We start from the raw sequence: 17,640 nt of genomic DNA, 5'->3' as shown, positions 1-17,640 counted from the left end.
TAGATCAGTCCTTGACTTCTGTGCTACTTCAAACACATTTGAATAAATACTCTGCATCCTGAGATTTGATCAGCCTGCATTCCCAGTGCTGCAGTGTCCTTCTCTTTGGCGTGCCTTGCTCTCCCTGGGGATCAGCCCGGCTCAGCTGTGACACAGAGCTAAAACTCTGGATGCTCTGGATGCATGCCAGGCCTCGACACTCTTCTCCTGGGCATTCCCCCTCCTTTAGCTCTAGCTGTGGTTTGGGATCTTCCCTATGCTCCAAGCGTGAGTCAACCTCTGCTCTTCTTTGCTCTCCCTCTCTGCCCTGCTCTCCTCCCATTGTAATTCCTGTGTCTCAAACCTGTTCCAAGGTCATCCTACCCCCTCCCTGAACTTAAAATTCACCTGATCAGTGCCTGCTGGTCACAGTTTTTCCACTTGAATCACAGCTCCCCTCTCACCTAAACTGCACCTGGCAGGGTCAGAATAGGAACAATTCCTCTTAGTCTCCAGGTCAAATGTACCCACAAGACCTGGCCATAAAACCTCCCCAGCCCCACTAACTGAGGGCAGCTGCATTTTTTGGATGCCCTGCCCAGTTCACAGATTCAGTGACTGTGGCAGTGGCAACCAGATCAGATGTGACATTTCTGGCTGTGCCCTCCATTCTGCAATCCCACAATGGTGCCATTAATTCCACAGCTACCTGGGGAACCTGCTCCGAGCTCCTGAGCCTTGATCTGGGCTTTGGGGGTTGTTCTGCAGCTTCACTGAGGAGCACTGGAGTGAAAAATCAGGATACTTTTACAGAGAGCACTTGCTAAACAAAAGCTGCACATTCTGGAACATTCACTTGGGGTTTGAAACAAGATGTGGAAAAGGAAGAAGTGACTTAAAATTTTAGGTACCGGTGCCATTGATAACGTTGGTGTACAAAGACAGGCAGAGACAACAACAATCACCTCTTCGCCCTGCTATTTACTGATCCTGCTGCTGTTTCTTCCTGAGGGTGTTGGAGTGCATGGATGGGGATGAGTGGCCAAGGAACAGCGCCCTGGCCTCTCACACTGACAGTCCTGGCTTGCTCCACAGCAAGGAAACCACCCCGGGCTCCCTCTGGACAGCACAGAGAGCACCCCATCCTCCCTCCACACAGCACAGAGACCACCCCAGGCTCCCCTCAGACAGCACAGAGACCACCCTGGCCTCCCTGCAGATATCACAGAGACCACCCCGGCCCAGCAGGGCTGTCCTTACCTTCTCCTGGTACTGGCGGCGCGAGGAGTCCAGGGACTGGATGAGGGCGGTGGCGTGGCCGATGAACATGGCGTAGCAGGTGGCCCCCACGATCATGCTGAGCATGGTGAGCCACACGTCCGACATCCCCACCGGCGCCTGCTGCCCGTAGCCGATGCACAGCATGTGGCTCATGGCCTTGAACAGGGCGTACGAGTACTGCTTCCCCCAGGAGTCGTTCTGCAGGGACAGGGGCACAGCTTCAGCACGGGCACATGGATATGGGGCAGGAAAGCAGCCCTGGCATTGCAGCCAAAAATCCCTGTCAGAGGCACCTCGATGTGTTACACAAGCAACTTAATTCTTTGGTGGCTGAGAGGTCTTTGAAAGTTAGGACGGTTATGGAGTCTCAACCCCAAAACCCCTCAGAGACCCCATAACTCCTGTATCCCTCACCGAGCTCTTGCACCTCAATGCCCCCATAACTCCTGTATCTCTCACAGAGCCCCTGCACCTCAATGCCCCCATAACTCCTGTATCCCTCACAGAGCCCCTGTACCTCAATGCCCCCATAACTCCTGTATCTCTCACCGAGCCCCTGCACCTCAATGCCCCCATAACTCCCATATCCCTTACCAAGCCCCTGCACCTCAATGCCCCCATAACTCCCATATCCCTTACCAAGCCCCTGCACCTCAATGCCCTCATAACTCCTGTATCCCTCACCGAGCCCCTGCACCTCAATGCCCCCATAACTCCCATATCCCTTACCAAGCCCCTGCACCTCAATGCCCCCATAACTCCTGTATCCCTCACAGAGCCCCTGTACCTCAATGCCCCCATAACTCCTGTATCCCTCACCGAGCCCCTGCACCTCAATGCCCCCATAGCCCCATAACTCCCATATCCCTGAGACCCTACATCTCAATGTCCTCAACTGCACTCAAAAATCCCTGTTGGAGGCACCGTGACATAAGAAATTTACCCTTTGTTACACAAGAAATTTAATTTCAGAGCCCTCACTGCCCCACAAGCCCAGCTCAGTCCATTTGGAAAAATAAGCCCAGATCCCAGATCTGAGACCACCACTTTGGCCCTGGTTTTTAGAGACTCCTTGTGCTTTTTCCAGCAGGGAAGGCAGCCAGTGTGCCCCGCTGGTAACCTGGGATAAACCCAGATGATGCACTGGGAGATTTTCACAATGACCCACGTGTGGGAGAGGGAACTGAAGCAAATAATTTCCTCTCCTGGGAAATGGACTTTAACTGAGAACTGCAACAGAGAGCCTGGGCAAGGCTGCCAGCAGCAGTATCTAAGAGTGAGGAAAAAATCACTGCCCAGCAATTTAGGAAATGGCCAGGGTCTCTGGTCATTGCCTGGAGAGATGAGAAGGGCAGAAAATTAAGTTGGTAATGCCTGGACAGCAAGTTCTCAGTACAAAACTGGGCTTTTTCAAAGAGCTGAGGAATTACAAATGGTGTCATTTGAGAGCAGCAACGTCCTGCCAGGAGAGAGTGCTGAGACATCTTGTGCTCTCCACTGCAGCTCCCACAGGCAGCACCTCAGCGTGGCACAGAGAGAAAAACCAGCACAAGTTTCCTGGTGATTCTGATTAGCCTGAGCTCATGGGACTGCTCGAGGTGCACTTGCCATCCTGTGGGTATTATCTGCCAGCAAGTTCTTGCTGTGAAACCTTGACGAGTAACTGCTCTGTCATCACACATGGCTCTTACAAGGATGTGAAAGTGCCTCTGCTGGGTGATGCTTGTGGCAGCACTGGGCATTCCTCAGCTGCTCCCTGTTCCTGAAAGGGGCCAAGGTTATGGATGCAGCTCTGCAGACACAGGTGCTGTGGCAGCTTGGAAGGTCACTGCACAGGCCTGCTGCTGGCTTGTCAATAAACAAGGAGTTCTCCTGTGACCTCTATCCAGAGCACCAGTGGCCAGCAGTGCTGGGAGTTCTGGAATTCACCAGGCACCTCCTGGAGGTATCTCATCACAGCCAGCTGGGTGGCTGATGACTTCCCTGCAGGCAGCTCTCAGTGCCACTGATGCCCAGGGACACTTCTCACTGACCTTTTGGGGAGCAAACAGTGACAAAGCTAGCTGGGAGCTGTGGCACAGGGCTGGAACCTCTGCCGAGGGCTGATGCTTGGCTAGGAGATAAGCACACAGAGCTGACAAAGCCAGCTGATAGCATTACCTGGCCAGATTCGGTTTCATTATGCAAGACAGGCCTGATTCCCACTGTAACAAGAAGGGCAAAGCCACACAAGTGACAGCAGAGCCCACATGGGAGCAGTGGCACAGCCACAGCCCAGCAGAGACTGCTCCTGCTGCCGGTGCCAGCCTGTCTGGGCTCACCTCCCAACAGAGCAGGAACCTGGAAAAACCACCCTGCAGCCAAAAGAGAGGGGCCAGAGACTAAGTGGCCATTGGTGACTGCTGCTGGCTGTGCCCTAGGCTCGTGTGTGAGGAGCCCAAAGGAGCTGCACACAGGGCAGGACAGGGCACAGGGGGTTTGTCCCCTGGCCAGGGCAGGAGCTGCCCGAGGTACAAGGCCAAAGGAGTGACCCCTCCTGCTCCTCTGCCTCCAGGCCTGTGCTGGGGCTCTGAGGCCTGGCCAAAGAAGTGGTGGGTGCATTTTCCACCCGCGGGATTTGTGGCACTTTGCAGACACACTTCTGCTCCATGCAGGCACCGGGCCTCTCACACAGCTGCCACAGGCATCCTGCCTTTCCAGGAGCCCCCTTCCCTCAGCCCGGCACTCAGGGCACGGCAGCTGCTGTGACTTGCCTGGCTTTAGCCCATCCATTGTCCCTCATCCTGAGACAGCAGCAGGCTGCTGTCACATTTGGCCACTCTGCTTAAAATGCTGCATCCCTGCAAAGGTGGGCAGCACATTGCCAGTGCTATGGAGGCTCCCAGTCCATGGTACTGGGCACAGGGAGCAGTGCAGCTGTCCTGTACCGTCCCTTGCTGGATGAATTCCTTCCCCATTTCTCACTGGCTGTTGCAGGAATGCTGCTGCCCTCTGAGTTCAGTGTGGCAGTAGTTTAACAGGGCAGCGCATCTCCATCACAGATCTGAGAGCAGGGACAAAGGAAGCTGAGCTGAAATTCCGAAGGGAATCTGGGCAGACAGAGCAGTAATAGCTGAGCTGGAAAACTGGCTGCCAGGCTCTTTAGTGGCTGTGAACATCTGGGTACCAGGCAGACTCGAGGTTTAAAAGCCATTCTTCCAGCAACTTGCTGCTCAGGAGTGCTGTTTACAAGGAAGCTTGCCAGTGTTTTGTAGGAATTAGTCATGTAAAACTCTGACATCCAGCATGCTGAGCCCCTGCAGCCTGCACAAACACTGCTGGCTCCCTGGGAATTGCACACCTCCGAGCCCCAGCCCAATTCCCAGCAGCAGCAGGGCTCCTGTGAGGACAGGCTGTGGGTGCCAGACTGAGGGATGGCTGAGGGATGACAGACTGGGGGGTGGGAGCTGCAGGAAAACACGGAGCTTTCCAAACAAACGCTGAGCAGCCAGCTCTGTTGGGAGAGCAAGTGGAGGACTGCTCAGAGAGAGGCACTTCTGTGAAGGGGAAGCCTTTCAGAGCAATTACCTTTAGGGTACCAAGTGTGAAGAGCACTGGATGATCTGTGAGGATTCTTCACTTACAGGTCCTGGTACCTCTTTATTTTTCAGGTTTGTTTTTTTTTTTTTTCCCCACAGGATGAGCAGACAGGTCAAGCCCACAGTACTTTAGGCCAGACTAGAAGAGGTTCCAGATGCAGTGTGGACACGGGTTTATCAGCACCAGGTGCCTCACACTGCCACAGCTTGTTCCTGTTAAGAGCCATACCCTATCTAATACCCAACTCCACCAGCCCCCACGGCAGCAGGGCTGCACCACTCCAGATACTGGAGTGGCTACAATGGCCCATTAGGGGAGGGAAACGAGGCCTTAAACTGCAGGGGGAAAATGACTCCTTGTTAAGCAAATCCCAAAGCAAGCAGAAGCAGAGCTACAGTTCTGTGCCTGTTCACAGTCAAGAGGGGGTTATCTCAGAGGCACCAAGAGACTTTGCAAAAGGCAGTGAAATTACTTTGAAGCAGTTTCTCAGACTGGTTTGTTTTTCACATCCCCACTGGCAGTGCTGGAAGGGCTTCTCTGGCATTGGAGTCTGGCCTGCTCAGATCCACCTTTGAATACTTGGAGACACTTCCCTGGAACACTTCAAAGGCACTGCTGGGTTCTGCAGTACCTTACAGAAGCACCTGAAAGCAAACTGTGGTGTCTGACAGGGTGTTTTGGTTCTGATGTACATGTGAGTGTGTCTGGTTGAATCCTCCCTGGAGAGAAGGAGTGAGATGAGTAAAGACAGGGAGAAGTACTGGAAGTTCTTGGGATAGGGGTGTAGTCCTGTTATTGGGGTGATGAATCTTCTTTCCCTGCAGCATGGAAATGAGGGCTGGTTTTATGGAGTGCCAAGTGGTGGGAAACCCCAGAGAAGAGGAAGAGCAGCACAGCCCACTCATGGACAAAGCTTCCACAGGACAATGTTATGCCTGACTCACACCATTAACACTTGGAGAACTCAGGAGCTGTCTCTGACCATCCCTGCCCAGCCCTGGAACTGCTGGCCGGGGAAAAGACACCTCCAGGTCCAGTTTAAAGGGTGGGAGTAGTGGGGGAACACATGGAGATGACAGGTCAAACTTCACCTCGGACAGAACCTGCCTGTTCCGGCCTTGTTTCCAAGGGAAGCTCCACATGGCCTTTACCTGCCAGCAGGGATCTTCTCAGGTCTCTGAGTGCCCCTGTCCCAGTTGCCCCAGAGAGCCTTTCCTGGGAGCCCTCCCAAGCACCCCGTGCTCCTGGAGATGCAGACCTGGGCACCCACACCTTGCCTGGGCTCGTGGTACTGTACCCAGGCCTGTGCACAGAGTGCTTCTGCCTCCTTTCCAGCCCTGCTGCTGTCCCCATCTCATGCTGCTCCCAGCTGGCCTCCCTGGACAGTCCCTGGAGGTGCCTGTCACCCTGCCTTCCCTGGAAAGGTCAATATTCCCAGTTATGGGCCGTTCTGCCCTGCCCACCCTGGCTTGGACTGGCTTTGGCCCCAGCTGGGGAGGGCACTCCCTGTGTCTGTCACCCTGGGCTCCAGGTTCCCACCCCACGGAAGCAGCCCTGCTCCTGCTACTCCTGACAGACTTTCCAGAACATGGAATCTCCCTCAGATTCCTGTGCCTGAATGAGGCCAGGAGGGATGTGCTGGCCCAGAGGCTCGGGGGGAGCTGGGAATCACAGCAGATCTGTGCAGGATTGCTCTCTCCCACACTCTGCAGCCATTCCTCTTCCCCCTTTCCATCAGCAGCCCTCAGCAAGGTGCTGTGAGCAGGGAGGGACAGAGCTCCACAGGAACGTGTTCTGGTGGAGGGGAGGCTGATCAGTTTGCTGCCCTGGCCTAGGGGATCTCTGCCCTCCCTGCAGGGTGTGTGAGTTCAGCACAGCACCCAGGGGAGGAGGCCACGTGTTCCCAGCAGCTTTCAGGGCTCAGCAGAGCTGGGATCTCTGGGAGAGGAGCTGCCAGGCCAGCTCTGGGGGAGCAGCACACACTCTGCAGCTGACTCACCAGTGTTTGCAGTTTTTAATAAAGTGCACTGCAGGAAAGCTAATGCTGAAGCCCCTGGGATTGGGACTCAGCAATTAATACTGCAAACATCCTGCCCTGCCGCTTCAGGAGTCAGCCAGACACCCACTGCTTCCACGGCTGCTGAAGATGGAACACGAGGCATGTGCAAAACACCCAGATGAACCAGACTCGGGGATTCATCGAGGCCCTGAGATGATTTTGGCAACACCAGACCCTTCACAAATCCCCTGGATGAGGATCAAACCTTTAGGAAGCAGATGGGAGGTGATGAATCTTCTTTCCCTGCAGCATGGAAATGAGGGCTGGTTTTATGGAGTGCCAAGTGGTGGGAAACCCCGGAGCAGAGCAAGAGCAGCACGAGCACACTCACAGACAAAGCCTCCAAAGCATCTGGACCTCACTTTCAGCTCCCCTTGGCTGCAGCAGCTTCAGAAGATTCCCTTTTTCCCAGATTTCTGGCTCCTGTGTGTAATCAGGGCAGCCATGCACCTGGGATATTTATTTATCTCCTCAGAGCTCCCACCAGGCTGGTACAGAATGTCCCAAAATCCCAGCTCCCTGGCACAGAGGCCATCCTGGCCTCTCCCCTCCCAGCTGTGTCCATCACACAGAGCCATGCTGGAACCTTCCATCCACATCCTGCCACCAAAGCCTGAGAAGAGCCCAGAGCTCCAGTTTCTTGTTTCCTGACTCGGTGGCCTCTCTCAGTACTCCCCTCCAGATTAGATGTAAATTGTTTTACTGATAATGCCATCCACATCCACTGCTGGTCCCAGTGACATGCCTGGAAATCTTCTCAGGAGATTAAAGGATATTATTGGGAGAAAAAAAAAAAAATTTTCCCCAAAGAACTACTGCACTCTTTGTTAAATATTCTAACCCCAGGCTATTTTGGGGTTGGCATATTCCTGCACAGCTTCTGGAGTGGAAGCCTCCTGAATTATAGGTGGGGCATCTCTCCAGTTCTTCATTCCACTTTCCTGAGGCTCCATTTTGAGAGATAATGATTTTTTTTCACTTATTTTAAGTGAAAAAAAAAAAAAAAAAGGTGATTTTAGCTGCAGGGAAGAAGCAGAAAAAAAATCTCCCAAGGCAAGTTTAATTCCCAGCTTCAGAGGCTCTCAAGGCTGGGAAGACAAGGCTGCAGCATGAGGAAAGCTCTGCTCTGGCTAGGAACTCCCTCCCTTGCCCTCCTGGAGCCTGCTGAGCCTTCCTGCCTCTGGAATGCATCCTCCCCTCTCTCCCCAGCCTTGCTGCTAAGATTTGCCTTGGCTAAATCTTTTCTTCCTCTGTCCCATGTCCTGTCACTTTTGCAGAGCCTTCCCTGTGACTACAGCTGGCAGCTTCAAGCCCAGCTTGCACCTCTGCCCCGAGGGATGGATGGGGAGAGCCAGGAGCTGCTGCTGCCAGCAGCAGCCAGACGCTGGGACGAGGGAACCGCGGTCCACAACTGCTGCTCTGAAGCCATCCTGCCATGGCCAGGTCACCCCTGGGTGGGGATGAGGCCACCTGCACCTCTGAGCTCCCTGGCACGAGGAGCTGAGCGCCCTCTTGGCCCCCAGGAGCACAAAGGGGCCCCGATCTCTGACTGCTCCTGCCACATCAATAATGAAAAGGCAGCACGGGGAAGCCCAGGCAGCTGCTGCACAGGTTGTTGTTCTGCTGGAGATAAGCAGAGGGTTCCAGGCTCCAGAATTGGCAATCTGGCAGCAGCAGGAAGAGAACCATTATTGCAGAGAGGAGAAATGAATAAATAAACAGCAAACAGATGACTTTTCCATGGATGCTCACTCCTCCGGGCACAGGCAGCCTGTGCCCACAGCCCTGCACGTGGGAGGCATGGCAGGTTGGCACATCTCTGATACATTTTACATTTGTTCTGTTCTGCCCCAGTGCTTGATTATTTCCTTTATTCAAGAAGAAACTGGCTGGGGGAATCTGGAGGTTAAGAACTGCAATAACAGGCAATTTTTTAAGCTTTGTCAGTTTTTGCTGCTTAATCAACTGGACATTGTCCCTTTGAATAAAAGCTCCTGAATTCTCAGCAAGATGGTTGAAAGGTACCATGAATTTGCCCTGCCTTTGCCATATGGTGCCAAACTCCCTCCCAGCAAGAGCAGGGCACAGCTTGGGATGGCACTGGGCAGTCTGGCTCCTCATCCCGTGACCGTGCTGCACTCCAGGGTGGGTGAAGGGTCACACGGACCCTTCCAAAGGGTATGGGGCAAAGGGACCAGCAATGGGAATCATGGACCAGCCCCAGCCCTGTCTCTGGGACTCCATATACTCAGATTCCAGCGGGAAGCAGTTTCCATGTCTGCTCCTTGCTGCTCGGTGCCAGGAGAGGGAGCCTGGCTCCTGCCTTCTGCGGCTCTGCCGGGGCCGGTCCTGCTCCGAGCCCCGGCACTGTGTCCCTGCAGGACCTGCCTCCCTGCCCCGGGACCGTGTCCCTGCAGGACCTGCCTCCCTGCCCCGGCACTGTGTCCCTGCAGGACCTGCCTCCCTGCCCCGGCACTGTGTCCCTGCAGGACCTGCCCCAAACCCCGGCACTGTGTCCCTGCAGGACCTGCCTCCCTGCCCCGGGACCGTGTCCCTGCAGGACCTGCCTCCATGTCCCGGCACTGTGTCCCTGCAGGACCTGCCTCCATGTCCCGGCACTGTGTCCCTGCAGGACCTGCCTCTAGGCCCCGGGACTGTCCCTGCAGGACCTGCCTCCCTACCCCGGGACTGTCCCTGCAGGACCTGCCTCCATGTCCCGGCACTGTGTCCCTGCAGGACCTGCCCCAAACCCCGGCACTGTGTCCCTGCAGGACCTGCCTCCCTGCCCACAGCGCTGGGAAGCCGTGGGACGGCCCCAGGGGGTGAAAGGGGAAACGGGAAGCTGGGGGATGGCAGTGGGTGCTGCGGGGGTGTCAGCCAGGGGCTGGGTTTAGGGCTCAGGGGTGGGATGGGGAGCAGGGCACGTGGGATGCTCCAGAGGGGAGACCCTGCCCACCATCTCTGAGCTGGTTATTTGTATTTCATTATATATATTAAAAAAATGTATAATAAATATATAATATATAATATATAATATATAATATATAATATATAATATATAATATATTATATATTATATATTATATATTATATACAATATATTATATATTTTTATGTATTTTTATATATATTGTTATTTTTAATATATTTATATTTAGTTATTTATTATGGGCTGATCAAGGGGATAAAGTATACAACACCTGGCATCGGCCTCACTCTTTGGAAACAGGCAATGGGAGAAGAGTGGAAACAGGGGGGAGAGGTAAAACAAGGAAGAACGGAGGAAACACAAGCAGGTCCCAGTGCTCTCTGTGCGGCACTCACCACCATGCGGTTGAGGGACACCCAGCAGTCGTCGGGGAAGTCCTGCAGCATGGGCACCAGGAACTGCAGGCAGCCGTCCCAGTGGCACAGCAGCAGCATCATCCCGATGAGGTTGACGATCCTCACCACGGCGCTGGCCAGGTCGTAGGTCATGTGGAAAATCTGCAGGCACACAGGAGCAGGTGAGATGGCAGCTCCCCCAAGCAACCCCCAGGGTCATTACACACAGTGCCAGGCTCCAGAACCCTGCTGAAGGGACAGAAAAGCTCAGCTCAGGCACAGCAGAACCAACTGAAAAACAGCTTAAAAACCAAAACACAGAACAAGGCAAACAGAACCAGCTGAAAAACAGCTTAAAAACCAGAACACAGAACCAGGCAAGCAAAACCAGCTGAAAAACAGCTTAAAAACCCAAAATACAAACTCATCATCAGTCACCCCTCCTGCCCTGCGACTTTGCCTTCTAATTTACCACCATTAAAAGCTCCATAACTCCTTCGGTAAAATAAGCTAGTTGCAAATATTTCTGGACCATCAGGCACTCCTCAGGAATCAACTCTTTAATTCCATCTTTTAGCTGCAATGCCCTTCTTTGCTTTCTGTTCTTGCTGGATACGTGTTCCACAGTGACCCATGGTGGCAGCTGCCTTTGTACTGGAGTCAGCTGCAGTATCTGCACAGATCAAATGCAACAAGGAATGGCCTCCAACTCAGCAGAGGCTTCTGGAAGAGGATCTGATTCATCTCTTTTCTTGTGTTCCTTGTGTTCCTTGTATTCTGCTGCTATACCCCTGCCCAGGTGGGCAAGGAAAAGAGAACCATGGCAGACAGGGCTGGTTTTCCTCATCTGTCAGTTCTTCATGTGGAAAATAAAGCTGCAAACACAACTTTCTTACAGGTCAGAAGTGACACAGCCCCTGATCCAGGGAGCTTCAGGTGCCTCACCTGGGCAGGAGTGACAGATGGCCAGGGACATGAGTGTCAGGGTGGTTTGTGACACAGGGGACAGGCTGTGTGATGTGTGCCAAGATCCATACGCCTGGCTGCTCCAACAGGGACAATCCTGCTCTTCCCACCACCAGGGCACTGTGTGCCTGCCACCTTTGCCCACACCAGAGACCGGCCTCTCATCCCACAGGAAGGCAGCTCAACAGCTAAAACAGCAGAGAACCTTTGTTATCAGGCAAAGGATTCACATTTTTGCAGCTGGAATTGCTGCTGTTGGAGCTGCCTGTCCAGTTGGAATGGCTGTCTCCAAACCAGCCATGCCCACCTCAGGGTCACACGCCCACAGCGATGCCCACCTGCCCAACCCTTGCCAGGAGGGAGCACAAAGGATGCAGGAATCCAAAAGGATGAATGATTTGGATAACTGCTCCATTATTTCCCTGCATCCAGGCTGGAGCCCACACTGCCAGTGTGAGAAAGGCCATTTGAGTGATTTTTCAAGGGCTGAAAAGAAGAATATCTCCAAAATCCAGCATGAAAGGCTGTTCTAGGAAATCCAGCTCTGGCTGCTGACTCAATAGGTCAGTATGAAAGCTGAGCACATAATTCATACAGAGTAATTCCTCCTGGTTTCCTCTGTTTTCCTCCCCCTGCAGAAATGATCATTCTCATTTAGATAACCCAGAGTGAATCCATCCTGTTGGAATGAGAGCCCGGGGCTGTGCTTTTAATGAAGCTGGAGCAGCAGTTTGCAGAAGGATCTTCTGTGCCACCAGGGTTTTTCTGTGCTAATGACTTTTCCTCTCACACCTCCGGGTGTTTTTCAAAGAGCTCCAGCCCTGCTGTAACCCAGGGAGCTCCAGCCAGGGGCAGGGAGAAGCCCTGTCAGATTGAGGAGGGACCTGCGGACAGCGAAGAGCCCGAGGGTATGGATGGCTCAGGGACCAGGTGATGGATAAGGAGCTTCTGAGAGGAGGGTTGGGATCTATCCAAGTCAGGCTAGGGCAGAGAGCCTTTATTTGGTGCATGCAGAGAGAAGAGAGGGTGGATTCAGCTCCTTCTCTGCACTTTGGGATCTGGACTGGAACACTGGAGCCACTGGATGGGAACAGATCCCTGAGGGTGACACACCTGGGCTGTGGCACCTGAGAAGGAGCTCAGGGATTCCCAGGAGTAATTATGATTATGAACTGCAAATGTCTGAGCTGCAAGTGAGACAACTCCAATTCCAAAAGTCTCAGGAGTTCCCAGCTCCTGCCCACTCCCTGGAACACATTTGCATTCCCATGCAAGACAAAACCAGGAGCACTCCCGGCGCAGGAATAACAGTGAAGGGCTGGGAACAAACACCTTCCACTGAGAAGCTCCTACTGCAAAGAGGTCACAGGGAATTCTGACCCAGTAATGTGCTGGAGGGCATTGCAGTGCCCTCCAGCACTCCCTTGGCTCACCAGGGAGAGGAGGGCCAGGAACATTCCAGAAGAGCTGGTGCATGCACCAGCACAGGAATGTGAGTACAACTTCTCTGGTTTCCATCAGGAACGCTCGGGACTTTGTGTCCTGTTGTAACACAACCCAGGCTGGGTCCCAGAGCATCACAGCTCCTTCCACCCCAGCACTGCCTGTGCTTCCTGTCTTTCTGCTGCTTGCACTGGGAAAAAGGGAGCCAGGAGAAGAGCCGAGCATGGATTCACATTTAAAGGATATTACTGGATAGAGTTAATATCCCTGGTTTTTGACAGACCAAAACAAGCTCTGGCTTCAGCATCCCTGCTACAAAATCAGCAAGATCCTTCCAGCGAAAGGACACCTTGCAATTCTTGTGGAAAGGACAGCTTGGGAAAGTGGGAGGACCAAAACTTCCCTCCAAAAGTCATTTCTGGTTATGTAAGAGCTCCATCTCAGAAACTCCGCTTATATAGAACGAGCTATTGGGATCCTATCAGAAGGAATCTGAATTCCTGTCAGCCCCAAATAACTGTGCAGTCCTCTTCCATCCATCCTGGACTGCAGCAGCATTCCTCCAACCTCAGCACTTGAGCTGGAAGGAATCAAGGACACCTTGGAGAAGTGGGGCCTGGTTCTGGCAGTGGCTCCAATCAAGGCTGTGTTTAATTAGGTGTGCTGGTCTGTGCTGGCACAAGGCTCAGGTGCTGTCCAAACCACAGCCACCACCATCCCTCTGCTCCAGCTGGGGCCACCACAGTCCTTCTGCTCCAGGCTGGCCACCACCATCCCTCTGCTCCAGCTGGGGCCACCACAATTCCTCTGCTCTGGCCAGCTGAGGCCCTGGGCTGCCCTGTCCATGGGCACATCCTGGGGCAGCGCTGGGCAGGGCAGCAGCTGCTCCAGGCACACCCTGCCAGGGCTAGCCCTTGGCACAGCCCCTGGCCCTGGCCCTGCTGGCACAGCTGGGCTTGGATCTGACTGCACAGCTGGGCTGGGGTCTGACTGCACACCCCTGCTGGCTTTTCACACTCTGGAGATGCTGTGCTGGGAACCAAGGGGCTTTGCCAGGGCTTTGGGGGACCTGATGCAGAGGCACCCCGATGATCCCGGCTGAGGCAGGGCGAGCCAGCAGATCTGAGCACTGGCTCTGGCAGGACTCGCTGCCATCCATGGGGCTCCTGAACAGATTCTGCTCTACAGGAAAGCACTGAAACTGCTTGTTGTCCTTCACTACTGCACTGCCAACGTGGCAGGAATTCTGTAGCTCCACATCCTGGCTGGTCCCGAGCCAGTGCTGGTGTCTGTGCCCACACCATGGTTAATATACAACTGTGATAAATCCCCTGGAGATAATCAAGGAGCTGTGACACTGCTCCAGCTTAATACAAGCAAAAAATTTACTCTTCATTTATGGCTTAAAAAACCCACAGACTTGAGAAGGAAATACAAATCTCAAAAGAGAATCAAAACAGTCTCATACGCTGTTGTGAGTGCTCCAGGGTCAGAGTTAAGGTTGTTCTGCTGTGAGGAAAAACGTGTTTACTTACATTTAAGAAGAGTATTTGTGGGCTGTGGGGAAGAAAGTTGACATGTCTTTCAGTCTGCCTTTCCCTCCTTGGCTTTTGAAGATAACAGAGGTAAAGATCCATTTTCCTCACAGAGGCATGAGCTGCCTTTTCAAACCTCGGTGTTAATCTCCCAATAGACTGGGGATAGGTGGGTGCTGCAAGGAGTTTTTCTGAGCCTAAAATCCAGTTTAGCCAGATTACTGACGGTGGCTGTGCTGAGGCCCTGCAGCAAAAGCTGCTGTGCCTCTGGATCACCCAAAACCACTCATCCTTTTTAGTCCCAAGACCAGCCTGGACAACAAGCTCATTCCAGCTAATGTGCAAACTGAAGGCAGCTCCCTAAAAAAAACCTGTGGTTTGGGTGATTTGGGGATCAGTGCCAGCTCTCGTGGCAAATGTCACTTTCTGCACACCCAGGGTGAGCCCTGACTGACACAACTCATGGAAGAGGGGAAGGGTTTGGGAGCCCTGATGAGCAGACCCATCCTGGGAAGCTGCAGTGAGGGAGAGACAAAGAACACACAACTGGCAGGGTGGGCTTCCCCAGGAGGACAAACCTGCCTGGGCACATACAGACCATTGAGGCACAGGAGCCCTGGGCACACAGAGCCAGCCCTGAGCACATTTGGGGCACAGAGATCCAGCCCTGAGCACACCTGGGGCACTCAGAGCAGCCCTGAGCCACTCTGAGCATGCACAGCAATCAGGGCTGGCAGGGAAAGGGCAGCCCCCCCAGGAATTCCACCTGTGGAATGAACCCAGCCCGCTGGCACACACGGTGTTTCAGCAACGCAAAGCAACATCTCAGCTGCTCCTTTTCCTCTCCTGCTGCTGCTGTGGGAAATGCATCATCCCCTGCTTCTTGCTCCTTCCTCACCTTCCCCAACTTCCTATTTATTCTCCCAGTGATGTCACGCTTAAGCTGCATCAAAATATAATCCAGTTGGACTCCAGGAGGTTTCCTGTCCTGAGCAACTCCTTAGGTTTTGGTCTTTAGGAAGAATGGACAAATTTTTACATATTTTTTTCTTTGGAAGAGTGGACAAAGTGCTGTTCTAGCCACTAAATTATACAAAGATAGAAACTTGGAATTTCCAAGGCAATTGTTGCTGCCAACAGGCTGAGCTGGGGAAGAAGAAGAATCCCATAAAGGAACAGAATTGGGTTTACTGACACCTCGGGAAGCGGACACCTCCTTCAGAAGGAGCAGGGCTGGGTCAGACATGTTACAGGCACACATCATAATACTGGCTTTTGGCAAATGTTAAAATGGATTTTATATGTGTGGTGTTCAAGTAACTTTGTTATAAAGATACGGTTTTTATTTCTGGTGTTAATTAAGCTTAGACAGAGTAGTGCAATAGCTGATATAAGTGTGCTCATGTTAAAATGCCTGCTGGGATGGGATAACACCCAAGGAACACGGGATAAGGACACCTGAACAGATCTGCCAACCATCAGCACTCACCCTCTGTGAGGGTCAGTGTGGACCAAGGCCCAAACTGGAGGTGATAAAAAGGGACTAAAACCACAACCCAAAAATACACATGGTCTAAGAAGGCAGAGCTGAGGAGGAGCCATGCTAAACAATTCTAAGAACATGTAAACTACGTTGGGGAAAATTTTACTATGCATAAGGGTTTATGAATATGCAAAGAGCTGATGTAATGAAAAGGTGTTTAAGGGGCATCCCCGAAGATAAGAGTGCTCTTGGCTGCTGCCGTAATAACCTTTGCTCTGTGGTCCTTATCTCCTACTGTCCTTTATTAAACCTTTTACATTTTCACGGGAGAGTGAACGTGTTTCTCACAGACAGCTCTGGGCTGTGCCCATCACAGCGTGCCTGGGACAAGGAGGGAGCTGGGATGCAGACTGGTTGGGCCAGGCTGGCAGCAGCAGGCAGCAGATGGGCTGTGGAGCACAGCTACATCTGCAGGCTGTGTGAACACTCCAGCACGGGCTGGGGCTGTGCTCAGCCGCTTTCTGCTGTGCCAGCAGCCAGCCAGAGCCAGAAGATCAAGTTTTAGATGAAGGCAAGAGTTTGGGGTTGATTCTCTTTTTCTGCTTGCTTTGCACCGAGTGACACAGCCAATGTCAGCAGAGCTGCTGAGGCTGCCTGGAGTCACGCCGTGCCTCACGGGGCAGGGCCAGGCCGTGTGCCGGGGCAGCAGCCGCTGCAGGGGAGCGCTCCCAGGCCCAGGTGTTAGCCGAGATAGCCAAGCACATTTTACACTCCAAATACAATCATCCTTTGTGCTGCCGTGGCAGTTTTCCTCTGCAGGTCTCAGGGGCTGTGCTCACACTCATCTGTTGTGTTCCCAATCTCCCTGAGCTCCGCGGTCCCGGAGGGGCCAGCAGGGCACAGAATAGGGAAAAGCCTCTTGCACTGGAAGCTGAGGGCAAAATTTTCGCTCTGATCTGCTGCTCACGGGCTGTGGGTGAGCCCGGCCCAAGTGTGTGTGTGCAGGCAGGGCAGCCCAAGCAGTGCTCCTGCCCCAGCCCGGGGCTGGAAAGCTCTCTAAGGGACCATGCAAGCCTCCACCTCCTCCTCAGATGATTTAACTCTTCCCAGGCAGCTTGCTCCTGGCCACTGGAAGTTTTTCCCCAGGCATGAGCTCAGGGAACAGAGACAGAGAAGAGAAGAAAGCAAAAGAGGAAAAAATGACATTTTTTTGCCTTCTCCCTCCAAGACTTGTGTCTACTGGAAAATATTTACAGCAGAGAAAGGTGAAGTAGCAGGACTAATTAGCACTGAGAAGGCTGGTGTAGCTGGCAGATGTTTATGGATATATATAAACCCCAAAGATCCTGCCACCACCGTGTGTTTTGCCTCTTGCACTCTCGGAGTTGAGGTTGTCATGACAGCAGCCCCCCTTCCTCTCCCCATGCCACCATTCCCAGCCTAGACTTTAATCTTCATCATTTTAAGAACTTTTGTCACCACGGCAACATGACACAGACTTTTAAAAATATTTTCTAGCACAACTCAAACGACTGTCTTTCCTGCACAGTTCCCTTTCAACCTCCAGGAAAAAACATTTGGGGTTGGGTTGTGGCACCACAAGTGTGAGACTGCCCTGGGTGTGAGACAGCAGCAGGCAGCTCTGGGGAGGAAGGACAGTGGCACTGTCACCTCCAGGAACAGCAACACAAGGATTGGGGCTAGGGCTTTTTCCAGAAGCTCTGTGACTTTGGAGGAAGCTCTCCTTTGCTTTTCCGTGGGGTTTATGTTCCCACACGCCCCCAGCTCAGGTTTTCCAGGATCTCTCGGTGCCTTTGGAAAAGGGAAGGAAAACAAACCCCCAGAGCTGTAAATAGTTGGGTGTCTCGCTCTCAAGGGGAATTAGATCTCTTACCTGCTGAGGCTGGCTCTAATCTCTCAGGGCTCTTATCTGCATCTTTGGGAACTGTAGTCCTTCTGAGAGGCTTGCAATGAATCACTGCTGGAAATAG

The 17,640-nt window shown here is 53.0% G+C and overlaps 1 protein-coding gene across 1 annotated transcript in view; it reads right to left on the bottom strand.

Annotated features, from left to right (window-relative positions):
* Window positions 1-17,640, bottom strand: part of HCN4 (hyperpolarization activated cyclic nucleotide gated potassium channel 4) — a 97,284-nt gene that overhangs the window by 29,123 nt on the left and 50,521 nt on the right. Inside the window, exons 3-4 of the mRNA XM_053987960.1 lie at window positions 10,223-10,384; window positions 1,240-1,458 (exon numbers count right to left, since the gene is read on the bottom strand). Of these exons, the coding sequence (XP_053843935.1) occupies window positions 1,240-1,458; window positions 10,223-10,384 (381 nt within the window). The remainder of the gene's footprint in view (window positions 1-1,239; window positions 1,459-10,222; window positions 10,385-17,640) is intronic.

This window comes from Vidua macroura, chromosome 12 (assembly GCF_024509145.1).
Source record: "Vidua macroura isolate BioBank_ID:100142 chromosome 12, ASM2450914v1, whole genome shotgun sequence".
NCBI classification, from domain to species: Eukaryota; Metazoa; Chordata; class Aves; order Passeriformes; family Viduidae; genus Vidua; species Vidua macroura.
Note: the sequence above shows the minus strand (reverse complement) of the source record. Positions and strands in the feature narration are given on the sequence as shown.